The sequence below is a fragment of the Anolis sagrei genome, chromosome 1 (genome assembly GCF_037176765.1).
Source record: "Anolis sagrei isolate rAnoSag1 chromosome 1, rAnoSag1.mat, whole genome shotgun sequence".
Taxonomy (NCBI): domain Eukaryota; kingdom Metazoa; phylum Chordata; class Lepidosauria; order Squamata; family Dactyloidae; genus Anolis; species Anolis sagrei.
The window spans coordinates 238,928,573-238,949,619 of record NC_090021.1 but is presented as its reverse complement, the minus strand read 5'-3'; the positions used below and the strand labels follow the sequence as shown (position 1 = coordinate 238,949,619).

At 41.3% G+C, this 21,047-nt stretch overlaps 1 protein-coding gene across 2 annotated transcripts in view; it reads right to left on the bottom strand.

Moving 5' to 3' along the window:
* Nucleotides 1-2,940, bottom strand: part of LOC132771654 (SITS-binding protein-like) — a 35,546-nt gene extending 32,606 nt beyond the window's left edge. The window contains exon 1 of one of the 2 annotated variants that reach the window (XM_060769928.2): nucleotides 1,964-2,940. In XM_060769928.2, coding sequence (XP_060625911.2) covers nucleotides 1,964-2,428 — 465 coding nt within the window. In that variant the 5' untranslated portion in view covers nucleotides 2,429-2,940. The remainder of the gene's footprint in view (nucleotides 1-1,963) is intronic. The other variant, XM_060769918.2, reaches the window with a different exon arrangement.
* Nucleotides 2,941-21,047: the final 18,107 nt, after the last annotated feature.

The window sequence follows — 21,047 nt, the reverse complement described above, 5'->3', positions numbered from 1 at the left end:
GCAAAACAGCAGAGAGGAAACAATCTGGGACATCTAATCACCTCTCAACAAAATATTGCCCCAGGCTCTGCCAGGCCATCAAGATGGTCAGTTGAAACATTCACACCTAGCTCCAGCAGACAAGAGTCCTTTATCCCACCCTGGTCATTCCACAGATATATAAACCCTTTTTTCTAGTTCCAACAGACCTCACTACCTCTAAGGATGCTTGCTGTAGATGTAGGCAAAACGTCAGGAGAGAATGCCTCTAGAACATGGCCATATAGCCCGAAAAAACCTACAACAACCCAAATAAAAGGTCATCTGCCACATTAATCATTCATACATATATTTATTGCTATACGTTCCATTGCCCATTGATAGCATAAAATATTTTATATATGAATCATAGGCCTATTCACTTGGGAACGCATTTCATTCATTTCAGTGAGACCTTTCTAAATATGTATGGTTACCACTGAGAGAACATCAAACATTATGTACAGCTTGATATACCTAGAGAGAGAGCAATTCTAACATTTCATTATTGATTAGAAGTGATTTGTTATTTTCAAAATTGTTCTAAAGGACTGCCATGGTTATTGCATAATCAATAATTTCCATCATTATCTCTTGACTGGGAGAAGGGACAATTCATCTCAGCCTATTATTTTTAGGCACCACTGTGATTTTATGTATTTTTATTCAAATCATTTTTATAAGCAGGTTTCTTATACCCTCGGGTGAGCCTCAACACTGCAGTGGTGCTCCTAAAATTGATTTAGGATTAAGGTGACTGGTTTGTTTCACTTTTGTCTTGCTACTGTATGTTTAAGATTCAGCACTACACTTTGAGATTGCCAGAGGAATTATGTAGAAGAATACTACTATGCCGTGTGTTTCATAGGATTTCCAAAAACTGTGAATATAGAAAAAATTAACTTCTTCATATATAGTTCATATGAAGTATATAGCCATTTGCCATTATTCAGCTGAATCCTGAATAATGGTTCCTATCATTTGACTATTACCTAAAGTGGTGTCAGCTGGGGCAACGAGGGAGGGAGAAGCGGGGAGAGGAGGAATTGCTCTCTCTTCTCTCTCCTGTTCTCCAATATTCCTGTCACTGCAGATGACAGGTGACTGGTAGGACCCATGTCACAGCTGGAGATCTCCATGACAATGAGAGCAGCACTGAACTAGGTTTGTGCACCTTGTTGTTCAGAAATCCCTTTCACCTCTGCAGCAGTTTATTTATTATTTTATTGTATTTATATACCACTTTTCTCACCCCTAGGGGAACTCAAAGCAGTTTACAACTTACTATTGGCAAAATCCAATGCCAAAACATACATGTAAAAACCAAATCATAATATATAAATAACATATTACTATGAATTAAAATCATTAAGACCATTAAACAAATACATAAGCAACATTTGGGGTGTAGGTGTATCTGTCACTGCAGGTGTATCATCTGCAGTGACAGCAACCCAGCCCGGCACCTATACCATGCCTTATCGGCCCAGAATAATAGATCAGTGTAGATCCACATGAGAATGGGGCCAGGGATATAGTTAGTCAGTTGGGTGAGTGGGTGGCAAATGAAGACATGCCTCCCAAATAAAAAATATGTTTCCCAATCATAAAATTTTCCTTCTGTCCACAAATTTCTAGCATTGCAATAGTTTAAACCTTCAGTTCAGCATTAGAAATACAATTTAGGCATTCTACGACAAGGAACAGACAAAGATACCAAGGGAATGTGAACACAGGAAATATAAGAGTTCTAGGCATGCACAATTGTCAATGTCTCATTCTCTGCAATAATATGATTTTTGGGGAATGAAGGACAATTTCATGAATTGGTGCAGAATTCTTATGAGGGCCACTTGCATTTGGCTTACTTCCCCAAAGCTACAACCCTGGGATGCAACAAAAGTGAGACAGTCTTCTGAAACAGATTGGGAATTGAGATAGTTACCTTCAGCTTAACTTGGCAGTGAAGAGGACGCCAGTGGATGCTATAGCACTCTGTGGTGGAAGCGAGGCTGGGCCCCAAGGAGATGGTCAAATCCGCCATGGCTTCCCAGGTGGAGCAGAACTCTGTCTTGTTCAGCCAACACAGGTCTTTCAGGAAAGGTACATCCACATCTGGGAAGCTTCTCATGTGAATCTCCAACATGGTTTTCTCTTCCTTGAGAGTCTGCAGGATGAGGGAGCGAGCCTTGCGTTCCCAGAGCAGCCCACTGGCACTTCCCTTTAGGATCCAGTTCTTGCTTGGCTGATCCACCACTTGCCAGTAAATAATCCCGATGGTCATCACAAAGAACACAGCCACCCCAAGGCAGGCGATCCCTCCTTTCCAGGTCTCATTCATCTCCTTCAGCCCAGAGTCCCACGTCACCTCTGGGATTGGACTTGGGTTCCTAGGACGAGTGTGAGGCATTTTACCATATGCAGATTTTTAAAAAGGCAATGAGCTAATCAGGAATTTCAAAGTACAGAGCTCTCCTTCTTATGAGCTTTGCCTCTAGCCCTTTTCAGATTTGATTCTCCCCCCTGCTGTCCATGAATGAATAACACCACGCTGTCCCTGCCCAAGGGAGGAGAAGAATAAAAAAGCAGAAGGCAAAGGTAAAACTTTTCAGAGCTTGTCCCTGGGCTTCTTGCTGCATTATTCAAAGAAAGACTTAAGTTTGGGAAAGTTATTCAGGAGTAGCATTAAAAAAGAGCATGTCTACAAAATATAGCTGCATAGATGTGTCACCAGATCCACTTATCCCTTCCAGATTTGTCCCAGGTACTGGAATCCTGACTTTTCTCGAGCTGCACATCAGACTGTGTCTAATCAGGAATTTTGTCCATAGCTCGAGAGAGAAGCACAAGGCTTTCCAGGAAAGCCTTGATTCTATATGGGGGGAAAAGATCCTTACTGAATGAGGACATAGATGGCCATAGTGTTGAGAAACGTCAGTCAGTCAGTTGAATGCCGTATCTGGATTTGGGCCGAAGCTTTTGAAACACAAAAGACCACAAAAGGCTCCCCCAGAGCATTGTTAAAACTCCTTAGCTATGAGTATAGTTGCCAAAAATAAAAAGTAAAAGACAAAACAAAACAATAGGAAGTGACAATATTTAGGAACCACTATTATGAAGAATGGTGTAAATAAGCACTGGAGCCCTTAAACCTCTGAGAATGCCCGCCATAGATGCAGGTGAAACACCAGGAGATAATGCTTCTAGAACATAGCCATATAGCCTGAAAAACCTACAACAACCCAGTGATTCCGGCCATGAAAGGCTTTAACAATATACTAATAGAGTAATTTCTGCAATAACAGGAGATTTATGATTGTGTAGAACCCCTGACACCACAGCAAAATAGTACAGCATGTACAGCATAAGTATTACATTTACAGTTCAGTTGAAATGTTCCTGTTACAGTTCTCAGATTCACAGGAAGGCAGTAACAAACCTCATCTGAACAAATTTTGCAAAGTAAATCCTATGATAAGGTCACTGTAAGGATGCCACAGATTGGAAATTTCTTGAAGACAAATAACAATAACAAAACATAAAAAGGGTATTCTTGTGCCTGAAATCTTCTATAGCTGCCTCTGGGAGTACTAGTCTAGATGGACAAATAGGAAGGCAGAGGCACATCTTCAGAACCTAGACAGGTTTCTTGTTTGGTCTACAGTTCCCAAGACTCCCTCCAACTTCAATTGACATGTTCATTTTCGTACTAGCAGGGAGATTTGGGGAGTTGTAATACAAAAAGGGAACTTGTCTAAGCTCAACTCAGAAACTTTCTATTCTTCTACTGTTTAACATAGTTTGACTTGCTTTGAAAATAATTACTGAGAAGTGGTGCATTATTTTCATCCCCACTGCCATCGCCGTCATTATCATCATTTTAAGCATGGAGTACCTATAATCTTAAGGGAATCTGGATGGTTGCCCAGAACTTATCCTTTGCTAACAATAACCAATAAAGATATCAGGGGGAAAATAAATTATTACTATCCAAATGATTCTTTACACAAAAACTGTGATTGTGAGGAGAAATCAACACCATGTTCTCTGTATCTTGTGATGAAGCAGACTGATAATTAGAGAAATAATATTGTCCTGTACATTCAAAGTCCATTCTGTGGACTTCTGGGGAAATAAATCTTACCTTCTTGTAGGGCTATGGCAGTCAGCTATTCCAGGTTGTTGAGAGTGACAGCCACAGTCAAAAGTCAAAAATGCCAAACTGTTGTGGTTCCTTAAACAGATTGCTCCTGTCTGTAATCCCAGGTTATTACCAAAAATGCTAGTAAAATCTTGGAGAAGCTTTTTGAATAAAAACAGGAAGCTTACTTCTGATTTCAGAGCATAAAGCATCAACAATGACGGTGGGTGGATATCCTTCAGAATGATAGGATGCTTTGTGGGGATATCGTACAGGTTGCCGTGATATGGACTACATATGCATGGTCCAGATGCCAGTTCTTGAACAGTGACAAAACCCAGGCGTCCAGGCTGCCAGATTTGTTATCTCTCTCACGTTATGCCTTTCAGCAAATTGTGCAGAGAAAAAACTCTGTGGATCTCATAATAGGCAGGATCTTCTTACTAGGATAGGTCAGAAAATGGCTCTACAAATAAGGTTATGCAAACATATATTTTTCTTCAATTGATATTTCTAGGTCCATAGACCTTAAATATATAAGCGTATATCTGTGTATTTACAAGATTTTTAGATTATTATTGTATTATTGTAAGGTAGCAAACTTTTTTTGGTCCAAGAACTAAAATTACTTCAAGGTTACTTGCCAGCAGTGGTCAGAGCCACTTGCCAAAATTGGTGGGGCAATCCTTATTACACGTATGTGACCCCCAACTTGATTTTCCAGATCACATCCACTCATGCCCTTGAATATGCCCTTGCAGAGTGCTACTCAAAATGATGGTTCATGGACTGATGCTTGTGTGTGAATCATCAACTACTGGTCTGTAGCAGGTTAGCATGTCTCCTCTGAATGAATGCCTGGAGGAGGTAATGGGCTGGATGAGGAAAAACAAATTGAAACTGAATCCAGACAAAACAATGGTGCTTGCCATCAAGAGTCCTAATCTGGGAATAGAGGTGTGTCAGCCAATTCTGGATATGGCTACATTCCCCCTGAAAAACTGTGTCTGCAGCTTGGGGGTGCTCCTGGATCTGTCTCTCCAAATATCAACCCAGATAGATGCAACAGTCAGGAGTGCTTACTATTAGCTTTGGCTGATACGCTAGCTGCGCCCCTTCCTGGATTTGAAGGATCTTAAGATGGTAGTGCATGCACAGGTAGTGCTCACACTGGCTGAACTTCTGCAATGCACTCTCCATTGGGGTACCTTTTTTAACCAAGTTCAGAAACCAACTGGTTCAAAATACGGCAGCCAGATTGGTTGCAGGAATATCCAGGAGCATATCACACCAATTCTAAAGTCACTCCACTGGCTGCCAATTAGTTTCCGGGCAAAGTACAAGGTATTGGTTTTGATCTTTAAAGCCCTACATGGTTTGGGTCCAGGTTACCTAAAGGATTGCCTTCTATACAATCCGCCCTGCACACTGCGGTCCTCTGGGGGGATGTCTGCTCCAACCAGCCATAACCCAACTGGCATCCATCACCCAGAGGATTTTTTTATCAGCCACTCCAAGACTGTGGAACAACTTGCCAGTAGAGCTCTAGCACCTAGATCTGCTGTCGGAATTTAAAAACCATGTAAAGACATATCTCTTCTGGCAGGCCAACCCAGTCAATCTTTAAGCATGAATTTTAAACTCATGTCATTGGTCTTTGTTCTATGTGATTAATGTGTATTTTACAGAAATACTTTGATCTGTATCTTTTATGGAATAATAATAATAATAATAATAATAATACACTTTATTTATATTCTGCTCTATCTCCCCAAGGGGACTCAGAGCAGATTACAGTTTACACATATATAGGCAAACTTTCAATGCTTTTTATAAAGTGAACAATGACATACAATACACAAAGGCAAACATTTCCCTTTCCATCTCTTGCATCTGGAGACGATGCTCAACTTTGACCATGAGGAGGTGCTCTTGCTCCATTTTTCCATGCCAAGGAGCCTGTTGTCCGTAGATCCTCCTGGCATGGTTGCATGGGTGCATTTTACCTTCCTGCTGAGACGTTACCTATTGATCTACTCACATGTTTTCGAACTGATAGTTAGGAGAAGCTATGGCTAACAGCAGGAGCTCACCTCGCCCTGTGGCTTCAAACTACCAACCTTCTGGTCAGCAGTTTTTCTACAGCTAACAGCTTAACCCACTGTGCTACCACGGCCTCTATGTGTTTGTAGAATTTTTATAGTATTTGTGTGTTTTAATTGTGCTGTGACCCTTCTCAAGCTGTGGGGAGAGGTAGGTGAGAAATTGATGATGATGATGATGTTTGGATATGAATGGCTTAGCTTTGAATGTATGCAAGTGGAAAAGCTGATTTTGACATTTTGAGAGGGTTGTTACATACCCAAAGACCTGGATTCTTCCTTTCAGAATGGTAACTTCTTATCCCAAAGAAAACAGAAGGGAGTTCACTGAGAAAACTGCACAAAGCAGAAGAGCTGACTTTAGAAGAATGATGAAAAGAGTTTAGTCTATTTAGTTTGGCTAAACAGTGGCTTTAGGGTGGAGAGACAAATGTTCCAAATGATATGTAAATACCAGGGAGAAAAGGCTGTGATAGTCATGAGAAGTTATCAAGTTGACAAGAAGAAAAAGAGAAGTTTAAGATAGATATCAACCTTACATGATCTTATGGAGTTTTTCAGCGTTAGATTTGTGCTTGTAATTTTCTTGTCAGAGAAAGGATAGTTCACATTATCCATGCAGACTTTTGCTATACTTACGGTATTTGTTTGTTTGTTTGTTTAACATATTCCAAAGGCACCAAGTCTTGTTTGATCTTGGAAGTTAAGTATTGTCAAGTTAGTACTAGGATGGGAAGCTGCCAATGAATAAATGATGTTATAGGATATATTTAGAGGGAAATATGGAAAGTATTGTGAGTATTCCTTGCCAAAGAAGACCTTATGAAATTCATGGGTTCGCCCTAAGTCCAAAGGCAACATGAAGGAACATACCTCAGAGACAGAATAAAAACCTGACAAATTGAAATGATAAATCTGTTTTGAGGTACAGCGATAAAATGGATCACCCTTTAGGAGGTACTCCTCCCAAGATGATTGCGGTTTGCAAAACATACACCTATATTAAGCTGGTACTTTCAAACCAGAAAAAACACACTATAATCCACATTTTAGACTGTGTCAGTATGCAGACTTTGGACTTCACAGCCATCAGCACCCTAGACCCAGAGCAGGCATGTAGCCGGGGGGGGGGGGGGGTTGAGGGGCTTCAGCCCCCCCGAAATTCTGATGGTTGTTCGCAAAAAGGCCTTACTGGTGCATTATTTAAACTGTTATGTTTATTCATATCATGATCTGATCACCATACTCAACATATCCCATATGCATGGGGGTATTGGGGTAATGATACAAAAGGTTTGCTAGGCTAGACCCTCTTTCATTTAGACTCAGCCCCCCCTGAAACTCAGCCCCCCCCCGAAACCCCCACTGAAAAAAATTCAGCCCCCCCCCCCCCGAAACGAAATCCTGGTTACGGGCCTGACCCAGAGGAGGCCCTAGGTCATTTTCAATGGTAAGCAAACAGTACTTCCCCCCCCCCCCCACCAATCATTGATATATATTTTCGGTTCGTCATGGGAGTTCTGTGTGCCATTTTTGGTTCAATTCCATCATTGGTGGAGTTCAGAATGCTCTTTGATTTTAGGTGAACTATACATCCCAGTAACTACAACTCGCATATGTCAAGGTCTATTTTCTCCCAAGAGCGCCTAAAGAGCGCCCCTGGGCAAAATCAATTATATTGCAAATGCTTACTTTGCGTAATGGGTTCAGCCGCCCCTGCCTAGACCCCTGCAGAACCTTGAGAAATTTGAGCTATAGAGACTGGAAGTCATATTGTCATTATTGGTAGAATCGCCTATTAATGATTTATACAAAGCGTTTAGAAAGCAGTTCCAGTTCCTAGGATAATTCCACACTAGGGAAGTATCTTAAACCTCCTCCAAACTGGAAGATGGGTCAAAATATTCCTCTTGCCCAAACCACTATCCCCATGAAACACCTTTGCCCTGAATAAAACACTGAACAACATTTTTCTTGTCCATTGTATAGCCTAGCTGGATTTAATCTTTTTACATTTCCCTCAAATGGTCCTCAGTGAGTGTTTACTTTCTGCAGCCAAGAAAAATGGCTTTCCTTTGACCTGACTAGGGAAAAACATTTGGTGCATTTCTTGGAGCCTGCCTTCCCTTTCACTTTCTTCTCTTGTTTTTCTTGGACAAAATGAGACACGTCTTCTTTAAGATGCCATTTTCCCCTCTAACAATCATTATTTTTATATTTTTATGCAACTAGACAAGAAACGGAAATAGTTCCCCCCCCCCCAATGATCCTATATGCCCTTCATCCCCCTCCCCACCAATATATTGTCCTCCTACTCTTTTCTTATTCATTCAGTAAATGTGTTTTCAGGTTCATAGTACTTAACAAAATTCTTAGGAGCTAACAGAACCTAAACTGCATTGTCATGGCAAAAGCACAAAATTTCGATGAAAACATTGTCAAACTATTCCAGATTAGAGGAGGAATTGTTTTTCATAGTGCCCCTACCCAACTTTGTTTTGTTTATTCATTTTGCTGATACTTTAAATAAGGAACACGGTTTTAATCACATATTTCTAGGATTGCACTGTTACTTCCTCATTTCCTATCCCTGCTCAATACATCACAATACACTCTTAAAAGTGTCTGACCAGGTTGTGGTGCAGCTGGTTGGGAGTCAGCTGCATTAAAATCATTACTGACCAAAAGTCATGATTTCAAAGCCAGTCCGGGTCCAACTGTCAAGAAGGAAATTTAGGTACCGCTTATGCAAGGACGTTAATTTAACTAATTTATGATGCCATAAAAACTCTCCAGAAGCATGCAAAAGAATGAGGAAGTACTCCACCAGTGTCACAAGTGGATGGTGAAGCAACAGCACCCCCTGTGGCTGGAATTCAAAGCATACCCTCATGAAGCTGGAAAGTTAAATAACCTCTGTGTGTCTGTGGCATTGAATGTTTGCCATATATATGTGCATTGTGATCCACTCTGGGTCCCCTGTGGGGTGAGAAGGGTGGAATATAAATTCCATAAATAAATAAATAAATAAATAAATAAATAAATAAAATGTGTGCAAGCCTTTCTTATTTACTAGAATTCCTATAAATCAAAACTATTTCATTGTAATTAAAACAGCTTTGTTGGACTGATCATTGCAGTTTAAAGTACTACCCTCATTGCATCAGGGCTATCTGACCACACTGTGAAAATGGTAATAGGATTTAGCCTTTGAAAAACGTTGAGACTGTTTGGGCCCACTCCTATCACCGCTGGCTTGCTAATCTGATATGTTTGTTTCTTGCAAAGTATCAGAGCACTGAGACTTGATCAGTATTGGGATTTCATTAATCTCAAATGCTTGGTAACTGGAAATTTGGTCCTTGATTTAAAGATAATTTGATCTGCAGTTGGAACGAAAACTAATGATTTACCCAGCATTGTGAGTACATTGGACTCAGAGCCAAATTTGGGCACAAAGAGCATAATGTACTTTCCAGTTCTCTGCTGAAATATATTTTTGCACAATAACCTTTGTACAGTTGTTGCATAGTTTCAATCTGAAGTGCCTTTTTTGTTCATGTCTTCCCTAATATCCCCATTTTCCCACTCACCAGAATTATTCCAAATGACCCTTACTAATGCCAGGAAAAACATTTAGTCCAGCATAAGCATTTTGGAACCCCTGGTGGTGCAGTGGGTTAAACCCTTGTGCCGGCAGGACTGAAAACCGACAGGTTGTAGGTTCAAATCCGGGGAGAGCATGGATGAGCTCCCTCTGCCAGCTCTAGCTCTCCATGCGGTGACATGAGAGAAGCTTCCCACAAGGATGGTAAAACATCAAAACATCCTTGCAGACGGTCAATTTTCTCACACCAGAAATTACTTGCAGTTTCTCAAGTCGCTCCTGACACGATAATTATATCCATTTAATTACAGTCAATCTCCAGTGGGGCTTACATTTTGAGATAAAAAGTGCTCTAATTAAATCAAAAATAACTATTTTCTGACCCGGGCTTCGAACTACCAACCTTCCGGTTGGCAAGATTTATTGCAGCTTGGTGATTAATCTGCTATGCTAAAGTCCAGCCCTATGATTCTAGAAATCATAGTCCAAAATTATTGTTTTCATACCTTCTGACTGGCCCAGTCCAGCAGGACTTCCCAATCATCTTTCATTCCATTTTTCAGTTGCTTTTAAAATGTCTCTGTTTCTCTCTCTTTCTCCATCTTCCCCATTCATCCTCAGCTTATGTCAGTTTCTGAAGTTCAAAGTGCAATACATTTATTTAGCTCAGTGACGAAAGAAAACAAGAGGGGAGGATTTTTCTTTCCTAATAGGCTCCTAATTTTTCCTAAATTCAACCTTTTTAACTTGTATGCAGAACACATCATGCGATGTGCTGGCATGGATGAATGCAAAGCTGGGGTGAAAATTGCTGGAAGAAACATTAACAACCTCAGATATGCAGATGACACCACTCTGATGGCCGAAAGCGAGGAGGAGCTGAGGAGCCTTCTAATCAAGGTGAAAGAAGAAAGCGCAAAAGCCGGGTTGCAGCTAAACGTCAAAAAAACCAAGATTATGGCAACAAGAATGATTGACAACTGGAAAATAGAGGGAGAAACCGTGGAAGCTGTGACAGACTTTGTATTTCTAGGTGCAAAGATTACTGCAGATGCGGACTGTGGCCAGGAAATCAGAAGACGCTTACTTCTTGGGAGGAGAGCAATGTCCAGTCTCGATAAAATAGTGAAGAGTAGAGACATCAGACTGGCAACAAAGATCCGCCTAGTCAAAGCCATGGTATTCCCTGTAGTCACCTACGGATGTGAGAGCTGGACCTTGGGGAAGGCTGAGCGAAGGAAGATCGATGCTTTTGAGCTGTGGTGTTGGAGGAAAGTGCTGAGAGTGCCTTGGACTGCGAGTACAACCAGTCCATCCTCCAGGAAATAAAGCCCGACTGCTCACTGGAGGGAAAGATACTGGAGACAAAGTTGAAGTACTTTGGCCACATCATGAGGAGACAGGAAAGCCTCGAGAAGACAATTATGCTGGGGAAAGTGGAAGACAAAAGGAAGAGGGGCCGACCAAGGGCAAGATGGATGGATGGCATCCTTGAAGTGACTGGACTGACCTTGAGGGAGCTGGGGGTGGTAACAGCTGACAGGGAGCTCTGGCGTGGGCTGGTCCATGAGGTCACGAGGAGTCGGAGACGACTGAACGAATGAACAACAACAATAGGCTCAGGCAAAAGCAACTTGCTGCAGTTTCTCTTTGCTTGTTTTTTTCTTCTTCATTACTAACTTTTGCCATCTTGACCATACTTTGATGTGACTTGGTGGCATGTGTCCTAGTTTTCCAATGTGAAATATTGGGAGGCATGAATTTTCAAGTTCTGGGAAGCTGTGAATGAAGGAAAAATGTTCTATGATGTCACATGAAAGATTTAGTGGACCTCTCTATGTAAAGGAATTTTGGCTACTCACGTGTGCTGTGTACATAATTATCCTAATATTTCATGTGCCTTCCCTTGACCATAATAAGACATTTAGGCTGGGATCCTATAGTTAGATCACCCCATTTAAGGATACACTAGTGTAATTCAATTCTTGGAGGGAAGGATAGTTGGCACTACCATCCCACCTCCCTGGGCTGCCTGAGCCTGAGGAGCCTGGGATGGCTGTGGAGACAGACACCTGTGATTGCGGATGGTTCTCCCAGGGGTCTGTCTTGACAGCCTCCATAATTGCAAAGATCTGGATCTTCAAGGAAGATCCACCCAGACTAATGCATCATCTACACTGGAGTGTCTGCCAGTGTAGATGGGCCGTCATCCATTATCATTCTAACATCCCTAAATATGAAGATTCTTATAAGCACCATGCATAAGTGCCCTCAATGTGTTCAGTGCAGCTTACTCCTAAGTACAGTACAGATAGATTGCAAGCAATCTTTGTTATTCCTGGAAGGACTCAATTACAGTAGCTGTTTCTGTGTTTCTTCATGCTTGATCTTTAGTACACTAGTGACTGTACGAGATTACTTACCATCAACTATATAGAAATATCAGTTTTCTTTTTTGTTACATCATTTCAGGGGAAGATTGAGCTGCCCTGCTTTCCCTCTTGCATGATCAATGGCTTTGCCAATACTCAATCAATTTGGCAAATGCGATTGGGCATCATCTCCTGATGGAGAGAACTTTTGCTGCTATGATACCTGGGGTTAACAATCATTTGAGTGAAATATGTGAGTTTATTCTAAAGTCCCAATTCTCCTTATAGTTATTTTATGAGATCCTCTTTCAAGATGTAGTCATAGGACCTCTTCACACTTACCTCCGTTTCGCTGGCAATCACTGGCAAAATGGCAGTGATTTCCTCCTTCCCCATCACAAGGAGGGAACGGGATAAGGTGTGATGGCATCCTGTCTCTGTCCCCATCAGATGGGGGAAACGGCAGAAGAACACAATTATTGTGCGCTGGTGGCAAGGAATGTCTTGCGACGTTTCCTTGCCACTTTGGGAATTAATGGGGCAGGGCCAAGCCAGCCTCATCTGATGGCACTCGGCAGGCCCCATCCCAGAACAGGAGAAAGGGGCCAAAAGCCCCAAGTATAGTGAGGTCCATAACCCCTTACAAGACTAAAAAGTACATATGTAAGCAGGAAATAAAAAGGAAAGGAGCTCCACATTCCTGGCACATGGTTGCGGGAGAGAGAGCAGAAAACAAAAAGGAGAGGAGCTCCACATGCTATCTGGTGGTCAGCTTTTTATTCCTCTAAAAATCCCAGGGACTTTATGAGGAATAAACAGTTGACCATCAGTTAGCACGTGGAGCTCCTCTCCTTTTTGTTTTCTGCTTAATCCCGCAAAGCCATAGAGTTGCAGGAGAGAAGTCCTGGCACAGTTGCAACCGTTTTGGAAATTGTTACTGCACTTGGTGAAATGGATAAACCATTTATCCAGCAAGATGACTAACAGCAGTAACATTTTCTAAAGGGCAAAACTTTTCTTGATGCACACGTGTCATGATTATTTAGGATAATGGATGGTATGTTTAAAATAAGAGCCCCTGGTGGTGCAACATGTTAAACTACTGAACTTGCTGACTGTAAATTCGGTGGTTCGAATCCAGGGAGCAGGGTGAGCTCCCGCTGTTATCTCCAGATTCTGCCATCCTAGCAGTTTGAAAACATGCAAATGTGAGTAGATCAATAGGTACCACTCTGGTGGCAGATTACGACACTCTATGCAGTCATGCTGGCCATTTGACCTTGGAAGCGAAGAACACCAGCTCTTTGGCTTAGAAATAGAGATGAACACCCCCCCCCCCCCCCAGAGTCAGACACGATTAGACTTAACATCAGGGGAAACCTTTACTTTACCTTTATATAGCGTTTGTTTGAAGATTCATGCAGTACCTATAATATGAGAGAGGCTACTGCTCTGCAGTTCAATAGCTGAAACTCTTGTCTCTGATGTTTTCTTTAGGGAGTGGCAGTAACTCCATAATGTTTATTGTGGTACATCATATTTGAAGTGGAAATTGGCAGCTTCTCTCCCTCACCCATGTGCCAGGAATTAGTGCCACACTGATGCTCATTGGCTACAGTGCTTTTTTTTCTATGCTGGAAACTTGCCAGAACCAGGAGTCAATGGACTGGTGACCAACACTGGTTGATGGACCACCACGTCAAGTAGCACTGGCATATTAGAAATGTCATAAAGTTTTCCATCTTTTGGGCAAAGATGTCCTCAATGAAAGATTTCATAAAAAACTCAAGTGGATCAGATTAATGGAGGCTGGGGATGTTGTGATGCAGAAGCATAATGTCAATACTAACTGGAAACATTGCTGCCGCTGCACTGAGTCTTCTAGCCAATAAGCCACACTGTAATGAATGGCTGCTGTAATATTGCTTCTCGGCCTTTTGGCTGAGATCAAGTGTAACTTGCTGTAATTTCCCTTGTTGATAACACTGGTCTACAGCAGAATGCATTCCCATTAGTGAAGTGATCATTAATTTTAAACAAAATCAAAGTCTTGATTTCTCAATATATTTTATATCATAGGTACATACACATTTCCTCAAAATCCCATAACCCTCTGGATTGCCTAGCTATGCAAAACAGGACCTCTTTTCCCTTAATGACCTGTAATGTTAATGAGAACTCACTGTACAGCAGCACGCCAGACTTAATTGTTATAAGAAAAGGGCAATTTGAATAGCTTGGAATGGCTGGCTCATATTAATCCTCCCACCATAGAGCCTCATTGGTGTGTTATTTTTAATAGTCATTGGAGATGTCTGGAGAATCTGTGACCACTTCTCATTTAGATGTCTGCCCTTTGGCTGCCTCCCAATGATTGCTTTGTTAGCATTTCCTGCCTGAATACATGTCCTGAAATTTTACAACTTGTTGGGTGCTATCCAATTAGTGACACACACACTCACGCACACACATGCACACACAGACACACATTGACATCACAGGATTTGGCGTTATCTTCCTCACTTTATAATAGTTGTTCTCAACCTGTGGGTCCCCAGGTGTTTTGGCCTACAATTCCCAGAAATCCCGCCAGTTTACCAGCTGTTAGGTTTTCTGGGTGTTGAAGGCCAAAACATCTGGGGACCCACAGGTTGAGAACCACTGATCTATAACATCAAGAGTCCCTCAGGATTCACTATTGTGCTATGGCGTCCTCTTCCTCACAGCCATTCCATAGTTATTGGAGAGTAGAGAACATCAGTGGAAGATCTGGCTATATTCTCACAGTCAAATGCAGATCAATGACGACATCTACAGAGACTTCTGGAAGATCCCAGCAGATCCTAGCTGGGAGTGTCCTCAGTCTGTATCTAGATATGGGGACAAAAACAGATGTCTCTCCTCCGTATTCCTATTCACTATCAGCAAGAGAACAGACGGGGGTGGGGGAACTATCATGGCACAACCATGAATCCTGGACATGTGGGGCTCCACATGTGGAATTATTGTGCTACACTCAACCATGTAGGTCCTTGGCCATCTTGTGGGGGGGGGGGGGGAGGGGTAGGAAAAGAAGTGGCCAAAATAATAAAAAAGGGGAGAAAACACCAGTCAGCTTTTATGAACAAGAACAACGAAGAAGGAGAACTAGAGGAAAGATAGGATAATTTCTTCTTTTCTGTTTGGTTTTGTGGAAAAGAAATGAGTGCTTGTTAATATGCTTGATCCAAATCTTTTACAGTTCTTCCTCCGCCACCACAATAAGTCTGGCAAAATCTTTTTAAAATACAGATCATTATGTCCCTGATAATGTTTCATCCTTTTTCAACATAAAGAAGTAAACCAGACTAAACTCACAATGCCAAATTCAGGGAGAAAAATCTTACTCAAGCAGCAGAGTTGGGTATGTATGTGCATGATATCAGGTACTCAGCTAGTGATATTTCAAGGGATGCCAGTATTTTAGCTTTTAAAGTCTAATTGCACCGATCATTTTACCAGGTAGAGTTTCAGTCCTTATAACTAGATTTTGGACAAGTTACTTCCTGGATTACAATTCTCAGAATTCCTCAGACAGTATGCTTTGCTAGCAGTACAGAAACAGAAGCAAACCCAGTCAGTGGAGCAAGACCTCCTCTTTCGCAGCCTCCTGGTTTAGCAACACCATCTGCTGGAACACAACAGTTATAAACATGTTCACAAACTATTTTATGTGAATCCAGAGTCAGTAATACAGAGACAGAAGAAACTCTCTAGAACATCATGGGATTATATCTGGATGGATTTGTTTGACCCTCAATATTGTGACCATTAAGAGTCATAAAATTACTTTCAATTGCTTTGTACAGAATTCAGAGTCTTTTTTATTCACGCCATATCACCCACCTACTTCAGGTCCCCCCCCTTTTTTTTTATTCACATGAAAGACATAATACCATTATGAGTATAAGGGATTGGTGTTGTTGGGCTCACCTGCTCTATCTGGCTCACCTGCTCTATCTAATTTATTATTATTTATTTATTTACAGTATTTATATTCCGCCCTTCTCACCCTGCAGGGGACTCAGGGTGGATTACAATGCACATATACATTGCAAACATTCAGTGCCATTTAGACATACAACATATATAGACAGACACATGAAGACATAGTTTTAAATTTTTTATTGCTCGCTGTTTTTATGCCTTGAAATGCTTTGTGATGTTTTTACTTTTGTTATTGTGTGTATTTTATATATGGCATCAAATTGTGCTGACTTGTTTGCTGCCCTGAGTTGCCTTCGGGCTGATATGGATGGGGTAGAAATAGCGTAAATAAATAAACAAACACAGAGGCAATTTAACATTCCAGCTTTTCCAGCTTCATAAGAGAATGCTCGGTTCAGGCCACAAGGGGAGCTGCTGCTTCACTGTCCACTTGTGACACTGGGTCCTTTGATGGAGTGCTTCCTCATTCTTATGCACGCTGCTGGAAGGTTTTATGGTGTTGTAAATTAGTTAAATAAGCCTCCCCGCATAAAGCGGTACCTAACTTTCCTACTTGAGAGATGCAACTGTTTTTCGGGCTGCATAGCTCAACAGAGAGCTAGACTATTAGTGGTTGGGCGCTTACTCTGATCTGGGATGGGTTTGAATGGGATTTAATGCAGCTGACTACTAACTATCTGTGCCATAACCTGGTCCTCTAACAGATCTCTCACAAACCGTCTTACTTACATGCCAGTTTTGGGTACAACCAGTTAATCTATTTCAGATTCTCAGGCAGTTCAGAGTTTTGTACAAGAAACACTGGAAATAAGACTCCCAGAAGTGTTCGGCCATGAGTACCAAGTTCCAGGCCCTGAAATCTGCAAGTTTAAACTGGTTCGGTGAGTTTTCATCAACCAAATCATGAAGGGTTAAAGCTAATCTTGCTTGTTAGGGATTAATATGAAGGCAGATTTCAAAGGCTGCAGTTTTTTTCATTAAAGGATTTACAAAGTGTTGCAAAAAGATGTTTAACAAATCTTTTTTTACACTTTAATTGCTGAAGTTCTGAATGAACCCTAAGGGACCTTTAAATCCGTGGCCTGGATATGCATGCAAGAGCAAATTTTGTCTGCTATCAGGGACACACTGCATGTGTCGGTCTCTCAGACTGCAGGTATACCTTTAGATATGTCAGTCCTCTGAAGAAAACTATTAACCCTTAAGGATCACGTGGACAGGTCAGAGGGGATAGTCTCCTAACACCATGCAACTTAATGTATGTCTGAGCCAGGTTGTCACTATGAAAAGGGGGGGGGGGGTGAGGGCATTGCTCCCACAGTAAAAATTACACTTCTCAAAATATTGTTTTCACTTTATCTAGCACTGAAGTAATTTAAAACGGCCAAGTAATCCCACATCCAATGGACATAGCAATTTGCTGGGACCCATGGAACGTGTTCTCAATTACAAGGAGGAGGGACAGAAAACCTCTGCCTGAGGTTTTGCCATAACCCTGACTACCTTTCATCCACAGTACTATGTGCAAGAGAAAAGTTCCTCAGAGCCCTCTGCCAGTGCATGTGCATGTATATGTGCGTAAACTTGGTGCACACTGGAAGTCTATCAAAACATGAACAACCATTGTACTATAGATGCCATGTATTGTGGCATCTTTGCAAAAAACGTTGTGCAATTCCCCATAGAAGGGCATGGTGTATATCAGTGCCTTTTCATAAATTGTGATTACAGATTTCCTTCGAATGCATCAGCGAGCCTTGCTTTTCATTTTAACATTCTTCTGCAGTATTCTAATGGCCATTTTTCTCATTCCCTCATGAGCAACATTCTGCAAGACATCAAAATGTCAGCTCCCACAAATATGCACACCATTGCATGGAATTTCTGCTCATGGGGACCAAAAAGCACCTAAAGCTTAAAGCTCTGTTCAACTTCCAGCTTCTTTCAAATGTCAAATGATTGTTTGCCCTGTTCTTGATTAAAATTAGAAACTATAATGTGGGCAAACTCATGACATTCAAAATTTCAGTCAACATTTGCAAGCAAGTTAAATCAGCCTGCTAATTTGCTGATCTTACTTGACCTATGTCACTACCGAGCATAGAATTTCCTTCTGTCTGAACTTCGTTAAGATGTAACAAAATACTGTACTAACCACATTAAGCTCTGAGAGTGTTATTTCCATCAGCCTCCTTTTGTGTCGATGTTTTTGGATTAAAATGGGAAAACTTCCCTTTTTGATATTTCCCAGAATTCCCCTTTGGAGGATATTTCCCAGAATCAATGGCCATGCTAGCTGGGCAATTATGTCCCTCTCACCAAAAAAGAACATTTTCCAAGCTTTGTTCCATATTGCCATTTAGGTGTCAGGCATAAGACCCTCATGTTATTTCTATGCACCTAATAATGATTCCAGATACGAAAGCTGCCCAATGTCTCATCATTCCTTCTCCTGGGAACCTATTCAAACATGCCAACACACTGTTTGGTTAGTCAGACCCAGGCAGAAATACAGTCATTAGCACACATTAGCCTAGACTTTACCCACATTCCTTCTCCTCCCCCCCCCCCCACACACACACCAGGGGTAGACCAAGAAACAGCCACAAAACTTCAAACTAAGCAATGACAGATTATTAAAGTTCCCACCAAGCTTGGAGACCAATAAGCAGCAGCAGACAGTACACTTCAGCCAACCAGCTTGCAGATCTTAGCTTGCCCCAGCCTGAACCAATCAGCACTCACGGTGGCAAAATCCCTTTGTTTTGAACTCCTGTCAAATTGCTATAAATGTTTCTGTATATTCTCATTGCACAAGCCTGATTTGAGAGCACAGAGTTTCAGACATCAATTTTGGCCAAGTGAACAAAAGCCTCTGTTCTTTGCCTTCAACCCGCCCATGTATCATTCAATCTCTGGAGCTAGGTGTGCTGAGATGCCGAACCCACAGTTTTTGTGAAGCTGAAATTACATTGCATAAGCAATAGAGGGCCACAACAATCTGGACAATACTAAGCATTTTGGCAGACCTAACCAGGGCCCGATTAAGACATGGTGAGACCCTAAAGTATACCAAGTTAAGGTATTCCATAGCATTACACACACACACAAAATTTTATTATACTATTTTTTGTAGTTATGAGTTATATCCTGCTCTTAATATGGGTAGTGAGAAAGCTGATAGGAAGAAGATCAACTTATTTGAACTATGATGCTGGAAGAGAGGTCTAAAGATACCTTTGATTGCCAGAATGACGAATAAAAGGGTTTTAAAGCAAATCAGGTCTGAACTGTTCCAAGAAACCAAGACAATTAAACTGAGATTAAGAAAACAGAATTCATTAGACAAGACAATAATACTTTCTTAAAGTGAAAGGCAGAAGGAAATGAGTGAGACCATAGCTGGATATATTCAGTCCAGGAAAGCACTGCCTTGAATTTAAAAGGCATAAGCAGAGTTGTTGATAGCAGGGCGACATGGAGGTTTTTCATTCATAGGGTTACAATAAATCTCAGTTGATCTGACAGCAATTAACAACAACAATGCAGTTTAATCCGAGGCTCTAGTTTATTAGTTTTGTGCCTACATCTTCTTCCTCAACACTTGTTGAAAGTCTTTCCCAACACTTGTTGAAAACCCTGAAAAAGCTAAATGATGTCATTATTATTGAGGCCTTGAAAGAGATTGGGAGCAAAAGAGTAAGAGATTGAAAGAGAGAGGGAGAGGAAACAAAGAAAGGCATCTGGGCTCCAATTCTGAAGTGATTTGGCAGCAAGAGCATTTCTTCCCACTCCTAACCGATTCAGTGACGAGTGAAACAGAAATGTCTCCCAAATTCTTCAGTTGATTCTTGGCAAGGTGGCTTGGTGGGAATAATAAGCAGGAATTTGTGACTTTGTGATATGTGGGATGCTTTGAAAGGAAAATATGTTTCTCAGGCTCATAGCTGTTTGAAGATCTGCTATGGCTCAAAGCTGCTACCATCCCCTCCCTCCTCTCACAATGAAAAACAAGCTCCTTGGAGATAGACAAAAATATGGAGTCTACATTGTGTGGGAAGTGTGTTCTGTGAGTTGTTGTTGTTTTGCTGGAATCAACACTAGATAGGAAAGCAGTTGTGTCTGTGTGGCTACTACTCACATAAATAATAGAATAATACAAGGTTCTAAGTGATTGCTGTGGGAAACATGATTATACTTTTTACTTTTCAATACTAAGAGATGTGCTCAATCAAACCCCACCTGAATTGCAGGCACCCCTCACAGAACACTCACTCTGAACTGTACTCATATGTGGAATGTTTAGAACAGCCTTTGTTTTCTTGAGTAAGAAGACAAATGGAGAATGTTGCCTGGAGGGATCTGCATGCATTGGGTTTTCAGATTGAAAGGCAACATTTTTAGCACCAAGATTGTATTTATTTATCGTGTCAGAAGCAAATTGAGAATACAATTATAATGTATTTAAAAACGACAAACAAGGTTAAAAACCTTGCTAAATTTCCTTTGACCAGAATCTGGCCACTTGAAGTGCCTCTGGTGTTGCTGTAAGAAGGTCCTCCATTATGCATGCAGCAGGACTTGAAGTGCATTGTAGTAAGTGGTCTATGGTTTGCTCTTCTCCACACTCACGTGTCATGGACTCCACTGTATAGTCCCATTTCTTAAGATTGGCTCTCCATCTTGTGGTATCAGAGCCAGTCTGTTCATTTCCTTCCAAGTCACCCAGTCTTCTGTGTGCCCAGAAAGGAGTTTCTCATCAAGATGGAACCAGATCAAGGAACAGAACCTGTTAGGGTCAGAAGCGGGGAGTGCGGAGA